General features: G+C 57.5%; 1 protein-coding gene across 8 annotated transcripts; it reads left to right on the top strand.

Annotated features, from left to right (window-relative positions):
- Positions 1 to 4: 4 nt before the first annotated feature.
- On the top strand, positions 5 to 9,016 carry GLCE (glucuronic acid epimerase). Of its 8 annotated transcripts, none has more exons than XR_009278405.1 (7): positions 5 to 127; positions 677 to 765; positions 1,670 to 2,174; positions 3,691 to 3,957; positions 4,648 to 5,812; positions 5,873 to 5,931; positions 6,179 to 9,016. XR_009278405.1 is itself a non-coding variant. In XM_058846432.1 (5 exons), the coding sequence occupies exons 3-5, from the start codon at positions 1,682 to 1,684 to the stop codon at positions 5,673 to 5,675; spliced, it is 1,788 nt and encodes a 595-aa protein (XP_058702415.1). In that variant the 5' UTR covers positions 5 to 127; positions 677 to 765; positions 1,670 to 1,681; the 3' UTR covers positions 5,676 to 9,016. The 8 variants fall into 8 exon arrangements, 1 of the variants encoding a protein (XP_058702415.1); XR_009278404.1 differs by having other exon boundaries at positions 6,120 to 9,016; XR_009278402.1 differs by having other exon boundaries at positions 6,058 to 9,016.
- The last annotated feature ends 767 nt before the right edge of the window (positions 9,017 to 9,783 follow it).

Genomic DNA, 9,783 nt, shown 5'->3' with positions numbered 1-9,783 from the left:
CGCGCACCGCCCCCGGTGCGCTGCCATTGGCTGCGAGGCGCGAGGGGCGGGGCCCCGGCGCGGCCGCTCCGGGCTCCCCCCGCTGCCCCGCGCGGAGGTTCCGCCGCCCGCCAGGCCCCGGGCACGGGTGAGGACCGGGCCGGGATTCCCGGGAATTCCTGGGAATTGCGGGAATAACGGGAATAACGGGAGAGAGTGGGGGGCTGCGGGATTACCCGGAGCTGGCGGCGCCGGGCGTGCTCGGGCCGCCTCGGGGTTGCTGCCGGAGCCGGGAATGGGAGCGGTGGGAATCTGGGATTTGGGAATACGCGCTGGGAAATTCGGGAATGCGAGCTGGGAATACGGGAATGCGATCTGGGAATACGGGAATACGAGCTGGGAATACGGGATATGGGCTGGGGGAACGTGGGGTGCAGGAATAGGGGCTCAGGAATTCGGGAATATGGGCTCCGGAATTCCTGGAATTCCCTGAGGATTTTCCCGGGAATGTCAGGATTTCCCTGGGAATGTCACGATTTTCCTGGAAATCTCGGGATTTTCCTGGAAATCTCGGGATTTTCCAGGGAATCTGAGGGTTTCCCTGGAATTCTGAGGGTTTTCCTGGGAATACCAGGATTTCCTGGGAAAGCTCCATCCGGGCCTGCTGCAGCTCCATTTTTCCCGGTTTTCCCTGCAGGAATCCCAAGACGAATCCGTAAATCCCAGGAATTTTTGCCTCTGGAAGCTCGGGATGCGTTAGAATTCCAAGAATTCCCTTTCCCTGAGGTAAGAGCGGAGCCGCTTTTCCCCATTCCCGTTTTTTCCCGGCTCTGTTGGGATACCTGGAATTCCTATCCCAGCTTGGATCCACATTCCCACATTCCCAGGACCTGACCCTCGGCAGGGCCGCCGTGTTTTCCCAGGAATGCAGCGCCATTCCCATCTGGAACATCCCAAATCCCTCTCCTCATCCTATTTTTCCCCATTTTTCCCCATTTTTCCCAGGAATGCAGCACCATGTGCTGCCGTTCCCATCTGGAACATCCCAAATCCCTCTCCTGATCCCGTTTTTTCCCATTTTTCCATGTTTTTCCCAGGAATGCACCACCATTCCCATCTGGAACATCCCAAATCCCTCTCCTGATCCCATTTTTTCCCCCATTTTTTCCCCATTTTTTCCCCATTTTTCCCCATTTTCCCCATTTTTCCCAGGAATGCAGCACCATGTGCTGCCGTTCCCATCTGGAACATCCCAAATCCCTCTCCTGATCCCGTTTTTCCATGTTTTTCCCAGGAATGCAGCACCATTCCCACCCCAAACATTCCAAATCCCTCTCCTGATCCCATTTTTCCTGTTTTTCCCAGGAATGCAGCGCCATGCGCTGCCTGGCCCTTTCACCCTGTCTGTTCCCATCCCAAATCCCTCTCCTCATCCCGTTTTTCCCCATTTTCCCCCATTTTTCCCCGTTTTTCCCAGGAATGCAGCACCATGTGCTGCCATTCCCATCTGGAACATTCCAAATCCCTCTCCTGATCCCGTTTTTCCCCATTTTTCCCCATTTTTCCCCATTTTTCCCTGTTTTCCCAGGAATGCAGCACCATGCGCTGCCTGGCCCTGTCACCCTGCCCATTCCCATCCCAAATCCCTCTCCTGATCCCGTTTTTCCCCATTTTTCCCCGTTTTTCCCAGGAATGCAGCACCATGCGCTGCCTGGCCCGCCTCAGCTCCAAGGCTCTGCTGGTTCTCTGCGCTCTCCTGGCGCTGCTCTCGCTGCTCCTCTGGAGCCGCTGCTCCCACCATTCCCAAACCCCGGCGCGGCCCCCGGAGCGCCCCGAGGAGGAGGAGGAGGAGGAAGCCTCGCCCCGGGACGCTCCGGGAATCCCGGGAAATCCCGCCGGGAAAGCGGCGGCGCCGCGCTACGAGGAGATCGACTGCGTCATCAACGAGGAGCAGACGGTGAAGGGGCGGCGCGAGGGCTCCGAGGTTTTCCTGCCCTTCAGCTGGGTGGAGAAATATTTCCAGGTGTACGGGAGGATCACGGGATCCGACGGGAACGAGCGCTTCGAGTTCTCCCACAGCTACTCCAAGGTGTACGCGCAGCGCGCGCCGTACCGGCCCGACGGCGTCTTCATGTCCTTCGAGGGGTACAACGTGGAGCTGAGGGACAGGGTCAAGTGCATCAGCGGGGCTGAAGGTGATGAGAATGTGCTGGGAATGGGCTGGGAATGGGCTGGGAATGAGCTGGGAACGGGCTGGGAATGTGGGAATGGGCTGGGAATGGGTTGGGAATGTGCTGGGAATGTGGGAATGAATGTGGGAATGTGGGAATGGTGACAGGGTCAAGTGCATCAGCGGGGCTGAAGGTGATGGGAATGTGCTGGGAATGGGCTGGGAATGAGCTGGGAACGGGCTGGGAATGTGGGAATGGGCTGGGAATGTGCTGGGAATGGGCTGAGAATGGGCTGGGAATGAATATGGGAATGTGGGAGTGAATGTGGGAATGGGCTGGGAATGGACTGAGAATGGGCTGGGAATGAATATGGGAATGTGGGAGTGAATGTGGGAATGGGCTGGGAATGTGCTGGGAATGGGCTGGGAATGGTGACAGGGTCAGGTGCATCAGCAGGGCTGAAGGTGATGGGAATGGGCTGGGAATGGGCTGGGAATGTGGGAATGGGCTGGGAATGTGCTGGGAATGGTGACAGGGTCAAGTGCATCAGCGAGGCTGAAGGTGATGGGAATGGGCTGGGAATGGGCTGGGAATGTGGGAATGGGCTGGGATTGTGCTGGGAATGGTGACAGGGTCAAGTGTATCAGCAGGGCTGAAGGTGATGGGAATGTGGGAATGGGCTGGGAATGTGCTGGGAATGTGGGAATGTGGGAATGAATGTGGGAATGTGGGAATGAATGTGGGAATGGCGGCAGGGTCAAGTGCATCAGCGGGGCTGAAGGTGATGGGAATGGGCTGGGAATGAATGTGGGAATGGGCTGGGAATGTTGTGGGAATGAATATGGGAATGTGCTGGGAATGGTGACAGGGTCAGGTGCATCAGCGGGGCTGAAGGTGATGGGAATGTGCTGGGAATGGGCTGGGAATGAATGTGGAAACGTGGGAATGTGGGAATGAATGTGGGAATGAATGTGGGAATGTGGGAATGGTGACAGGGTCAGGTGCATCAGCGGGGCTGAAGGTGATGGGAATGTGCTGGGAATGGGCTGGGAATGAATGTGGGAACGTGGGAATGTGGGAATGAATGTGGGAATGTGGGAATGGTGACAGGGTCAGGTGCATCAGCGGGGCGGAAGGTGCGGGGCCCGGGAATGCTGTGGGGAGTTTTGGGATTGGGGTGGTCCTGAGAATATCCTGGAAGTGCCGCTCAAGAAGTGGATTTGGTGTTGGGAATGTGGGAATGGCGACAGGGTCAAGTGCATCAGGGCTGTGGAAAGTGGGATTTGCTGGGAATCAGAGGATTTTTGGGATTGGGATGGACCTTTAAACGCGCTGGAACGATTCCATGAAATCATGGGATCATGGGAGCAGGGATTCCTCGCCAGCTCAAACGGCGGAATTCCAGATTTTAACGGGAAAGGGCCCCACCCCTCCTTCCCCAACCTCCCTCTAACACTTCCAGCCCCATTTACAGCGCTCCAGGGAATTCCGGGAATTTTTCCCCTCATTCCAAGGCCTTTTCCGTGTTTTTCCCGGGCAGGAGTTCCCGTCTCCACGCAGTGGGGCCCTCAGGGCTACTTCTACCCCATCCAGATCGCCCAGTACGGCCTGAGCCACTACAGCAAGAACCTGACCGAGAAGGCGCCGCACGTGGAGGTGTACGAGACGGCGGGAGACGGGATCGAGAGCGTCGGGAATAGCGGGAATGAGGGCGGGAACGGCCGCTGGACCGTGCCCAAGGGCTGCTCCCTCGCCACCGTCTGGGACAAATCCCGCCTCACCGCCGTCAAGCACTTCTCCTGCCCCGGTGAGTGCCAGGGGTTCCAGAGGGTGCCGGGGATTCTGGGGGGTTCTGGGGATTCCAGAGGGTGACGGGGATTTATGTGGGTGCTGGGGATTCTGGAGGGTGCTGGGGATTCCAGAGGGTGCTGGGGATTTTGGCAGGTGGTGGGAATTCTGGCAGGTGCTGAAACAGGGAGTGGAAATTGTTGGGTGCTGGGGTTTGGTTTGGCTTTTGGTCCCAGTCCTTCATTCCCAATCCTTCACTCCCCATCCTTTCCCTTCCCAATCCTTCATTCCCAATCCTTCATTCCCAATCCTTCATTCCCAGTCCTTCATTCCCAGTTCTTCAGTCCCAATCCTTTCCCTTCCCATTCCTTCACTCCCCATCCTTTCCCTTCCCAATTCCTCACTCCCAATCCTTTCCCATTCCCAATCCTTTCCCATTCCCAATCCTTTCCCATTCCCAATCCTTTCCCATTCCCTATCCTTTCCCATTCCCAATCCTTCACTCCCAATCTTTTCCCTTCCCAATCCTTTCCCATTCCCAGTCCTTCATTCCAGACCCATCCAGCTGAAACCCCCCCATAACCCTGAACCCATCCAAGGGCTGCCCTAAATCCCTGGGAATCTCCCCCAAACCCCGAACCCTTCCCGCCGGGATCCTCCCCGCGCTGATCCCGGGACGGGGCTGGGGTGGGGCTCATCCCTTTTCCAGAAAACTCCGAGGGCGTTTCCCTGGAGCTGAACAACGGCCGCGATTTCATCATCTCCTTCGACCTGAAGCTGCAGGGCAACGGCAGCGTCTCGGTGCTGCTGGAGACCACGGAGCGTGGCCGGCCGCTGGCCGTGCGCTACGCGCCGGGGGCGCCGCTGCTGGCGCTGCGCGACGGCGACGTCGTCTACGGCATCGGCGGCGCCGGCGGCGGCTGGAGGCGGCTGACGCGCGACCTCCTGACCGACCTGCGCAAGGGGCTGGGGCTCTCGCGCACCAAGGCCGTCAAGCAGACCAAGGTGGCCCCCAAGAGGCTCCTGCGCTTGGTGGCCAAAGGCCGCGGCTTCCTGGACAACGTGACGGTGGCGGCCAGCGCGCACACGGCCGCCTTCTTCGCCGCCAGCCGCTGGCTGCTGCGCAACCAGGACGAGCGCGGCGGCTGGCCCATCGGCGTCACCAGGAAACTGGGAGAGGGTTTCAAATCCCTGGAGCCGGGCTGGTACTCGGCCATGGCGCAGGGCCAGGCCATGTCCACGCTGGTCAGGGCGTACCGGCTGACCGGGGAGCCGGCCTTCCTGAGCGCCGCGCTGCGCGCCACCGCGCCCTTCAAGCTGCCGGCGGAGCGGCGCGGCGTCAAGGCGGTGTTCATGGAGCGGCACGACTGGTACGAGGAGTACCCCACCACGCCCAGCTCCTTCGTGCTCAACGGCTTCATGTATGCCCTGATCGGCCTCTACGACCTGAAGGAGACGGCGGGCGAGGAGCGCGGCCGCGAGGCGCGGCTGCTCTACGAGCGCGGCATGGAGTCGCTGAAGGCCATGCTGCCGCTCTTCGACACCGGCTCCGGCAGCGTCTACGACCTGCGGCACTTCACGCTGGGCACGGCGCCCAACCTGGCGCGCTGGGATTACCACACCACCCACATCAACCAGCTGCAGCTGCTCGCCTCCGTGGACGACGCGCCCGTCTTCAGGGAGTTCGTCAAGAGGTGGAAGAGTTACCTGAGAGGGGGGAGAGCCAAGCACAACTGAGAGCCGGGGAGGGAGAGGAGAGCGGGAACGAGGGACGGCGGGGAGCGGGAATGTGGTGGGGGAGCGGTGATGCACAGGTCCCAAAATAAAGGAAAAATGGGATTTTGGGATTGCTGCGGGGAAGTCATGGCAGAGAGGTCCCAAAATAAAGGAGAAACTGGGATTTGGGAGTGCTCCAGGGAAGTCATGACAGAGAGGTCCCAAAAACAAGGAAAAATGGAATTTGGAACTGCTGTGGGGAAGTCACAGCAGAGAGGTCCCAAAAACAAGGAAAAACTGGGATTTTGGGATTGCTGCGGGGAAGTCATGGCAGAGAGGTCCCAAAAACAAGGAAAAACTGGGATTTGAAATTGCTTCAGGGAAGTCACGGCACAGCATGGAGAGTTCCCAAAATAAAGGAGAAACTGGGATTTGGGATTGCTCCAGGGAAGTCATGACAGAGAGGTCCCAAAAACAAGGAAAAATGGAATTTGGAATTGCTGTGGGGAAGTCACAGCAGAGAGGTCCCAAAAACATGGAAAAATGGGATGTTGGGATTGCTGCGGGGAAGTCGCAGCTTGGCAGGGAGCATTCCCAAAAACAAGGAAAAAACGGGATTTGGAACTGCTGCAGGGAAGTCACGACAGAGAGTTCCTAAAATAAAGGAAAAACCGGGATTTGAAACTGCTCCGGGGAAGTCGCAGCCTGGCATGGAGAGTTCCCAAAACCAAGGAAAACTGGGATTTGGAACTGCTGCAGGGAAGTGGTGACAGACAAGTCCCAAAAACAAGGAAAAACTGGGATTTGAAATTCCTCCAGGGAAGTGGTGGCCCAGCACGGAGCGTTCCCAAAATAAAGGAAAAAACTGGGATTTGAAACTGCTGCCGGGAAGTCGTGACAGAGTTCCCAAAATAAAGGAAAAACCGGGATTTGAGACTGCTCCAGGGAAATCGTGGAATCACAGCCGGGCACGGAGCGTTCCCAAAAAACAGTGGGCGCTGAAAGTGCTCCGGGAAAATCACCGCTCCCATTCCCGGCACGGGAAGCTTTGGGATCAGGACGCTCCCGCCCGGAGCTCCAGACAGGGATTTGTTGGGATTGGTTTTGCCTTTTCCAAGGAAAAGGTTTTGCAGGAGCCACAGAAACCTTGGAATTGTGGCCCAGAGAGCTCATCCGGGGCCTCTCCCGGCGGGATTTGGCTCCGTGTGGGAGCGGCTCCCGCGGGAAGCGCTCGGAGCTGGGGGATTCCTCGGGATTGGCCTTTTTGGGATGAGAGATCCACGCTTGGAATTCTCTGCCCGGAGATCCTGGAGCTGCTGGAGGGATTTTTCATGGAAAACGCGTGGCCGGTATCATGGAAGCACAACTGGGAGCCTGGAGCAAACAGCGCAGGGATCCGTATCCCGGTCACTGGAATTCCCTGGGAACGGGATCCCGTATCCCAATCACTGGAATTCCCTGGGAATGGGATCCCGTATCCCGGTCACTGGAATTCCCTGGGAACTGGATCCCGTATCCCGGTCACTGGAATTCCCTGGGAATGGGATCCCTTTTCCTGGATCCCTGTGTTTTCTGTGGGATTTTGGAATTCCATCTGGAGATTCCTCGGAGCTCTGGGGACGTTTTTGGGAATGGCTCAAGCGGGACCTGGAGTCCCTCAGGAAATCCGGGAATTCGGGAATTGCCATTTTTCTCCTGCTCCAGCCCATCCCGTGTTTTCCCAGCTCCATCCCAGAGGGTTTTCCAGCTCTCCCTGGGCTGGAATTCCCGGAGAAGCCACCTCTGGATCCCTGGGATGTGGAGCAGCGGGAGCTCCCTGTGGAATGGGATGAGCTTTAAGGTCCCTCCCCCAAACATTCCATGATCCCGTGATCCCCCTGCTGCCCGATCCCGGGATTTGGGAATCCCCGGCGCTCCCGTCCCACGGCGGAGCTCATCCCGATCCCAAAATCCCGGGATTTGGGAATCCCTGGCGCTCCCATTCCACGGCGGAGCTCATCCCGATCCCAAAATCCCGGGATTTGGGACAACGCCCGTCTCGATCTTCCCGTCGCTTTCATTTTTGGAGGTTTTTCCTTCATTTCCCGCCCGTCCTGGAGCGACTTTTCTGTCCTTTCCAAAAAATCCCCCTCCATCCTCCCCCTGCCTGTTCCTTCCGTCGTTTTCCCATCTGGAAAACCGGGAGAGGCTCCGGGGTGCCTTGGGTGCCTTTCGGAGGCCGGAATTCCTCTCGGGCGGGATTTTTTGGGAATTGGTGCCGGTTTTCCCTCTCCGGAAGTTTGAGATGAGCGTTCCAAGGTTGTTCTTCTGTCTCTTCCCGGAGGAGCTCCCGGGAATCCGCAGAGGCTGCGATTCCATGGGGAATCCGCGGGGAATTCCCGATATTCCTTCCGCTCCCTCGTGCGTCGGAAGAGGATCCTCGGCCGCGGAGCCTCAGAACCTCACGGAATCCAAAAATTCCTCAAAACTTCACGGAATTCCTTCCAGTTTGGGATCTCTTTGTTCATTCCCAGCTTCAGATTCCCGGAGATCTTCGGGACCAAGGTCGGCTTTGATCCCAGATTTTCCGTCGGCTCTTCCCATGGGATCCCCTCGCCGGGGCTCCCCCGCCCCAACAGCACAAGCACAACCCTCCCGGGGATCCGGAATTCCCTGGGAGCCGGAATTCCCTGGGATGCAGAATTCCCGGGGATCCAGACATTCCCTGGGGTCCGGAATTCCCTGGGATCCAGGCATTTCCTGGGATCCAGACATTCCCTGGAATCTGGATTCCCTGGAATCTGGCGTTCCCTGGAATCCGGCATTCCCTGCAATTCAGCCTTCCCGGGAATCCAGGCATTCCCTGGAATCTAGATTCCCTGGGATCTGGAATTCCCTGGAATCCAGCATTCCCTGGAGTCCAGCATTGCGTGGAATCCGCTCGTTCCCTGGAATCTGGATTCCCTGGAATCTGGCGTTCTCTGGAATCCAGACTTTCCCTGGAATCTGAGCATTCCCTGGAATCCGGCACTCCCTGGAATCCAGAATTCCCTGCAATCCTCTCATTCCCCGCAATCCTCTCATTCCCGTTCTCCTCCTCCTCCCCGGGCGTGGCTTGGCTGGGATTTCGTTGGATTTCCCGGGATTTTCCCTATGGAAAATATGCAATAATGGTTTTCCCGGCTGCTCCGGGCCGGCCGCTCCTCCGGGAAGCTCTGGAAGCACAAAGTGCTCGGGATTCGTTTTGTAATTCCGCCCCTCCGGAATATTTTTTTCTTTTTGGCGGGAAGAGGTTCTCCTCCGTTTCTACGGGACACCGGGAATGCTCGGGAAGCTTTCTAAGACTGGGAAATAAATTTTTTTATCTTAAGGAAAAAAGAAAATTCCTGGGGATGGCTCTATTATTTATTTTGGGAATTTTCCGGGAGTTTTGTTTTCCAGAGGAATTCCAAGGGTTTTTTTTTAATCCGTCATTCCTGTGGCGGCTTCGAGGTTTTCTTGTGGAAAAGAGGGAAAATGGGGATTTTTCCTGTGAATTTGGGCATGAGGGAGGAGCGGTGGATTCCTGGTGGGAATTTTATTCCTGCTGGGAATTTAATTCCTGCTGGAATCCAGCTGCTCCGGAGTTTTTTGGGATGGGTGAAGTGAGGGATTTAAGGGAACGATCCCGATGCTGGGAATGGGGAAATGCAGCTCCAGGGAATCCCTGAGGCTCTCCCGGGAATCCAGGAGAGCTGGAGAGGGAATGGTCGGGAAAGGGGAGATTTCCGTGGATCTCAGAAGGAATTCGCGGCTGGGAATTCTCGGGAAAGCCGCCCCTGGATGCCGGGAATGCCGGGATGGGGAAAGGCCCTCTGGAATCTCCCGCTCTCCATTTCCCGCGGGTTGGGAATTCACTTCTTTCCATCGGCTTGGGAATTAACTGAGTGACTGATTCACCTCTCGGCAGGCACGCGGGGAATCCCTGGCCCTGCCAACGCTCTGCATTCCACCTCCTCTCCTGAAAGATTGTGATTAAAGGGAAAAAACTCCTGGAAAAAAATCCGGGATCTGCCGGGGCCGGGATTCGAACCCGCGGTCCCGCCCCTTCCAGCACCGCCACCAGCAGGGGGCGCCCTCGCCCCGAGCCGCGCCCCTCGCGTCGCCACGG

The sequence above is a fragment of the Poecile atricapillus genome, chromosome 11, assembly GCF_030490865.1.
Source record: "Poecile atricapillus isolate bPoeAtr1 chromosome 11, bPoeAtr1.hap1, whole genome shotgun sequence".
Classification (NCBI taxonomy): Eukaryota; Metazoa; Chordata; class Aves; order Passeriformes; family Paridae; genus Poecile; species Poecile atricapillus.
The sequence above is the reverse complement of the archived record's forward strand: the minus strand, read 5'-3'. Positions and strand labels throughout refer to the sequence as shown.

Excerpts from the sequence above, each read along its gene's own strand:
- GLCE (XM_058846432.1), top strand. The coding sequence starts at position 1,682 with ATGCGCTGCCTGGCCCGCCTCAGCTCCAAGGCTCTGCTGGTTCTCTGC. Across the intron at positions 2,175-3,690 it reads GTGCATCAGCGGGGCTGAAG|GAGTTCCCGTCTCCACGCAG; the intron begins GTGATGAGAATG and ends TTTCCCGGGCAG. Across the intron at positions 3,958-4,647 it reads CAAGCACTTCTCCTGCCCCG|AAAACTCCGAGGGCGTTTCC; the intron begins GTGAGTGCCAGG and ends TCCCTTTTCCAG.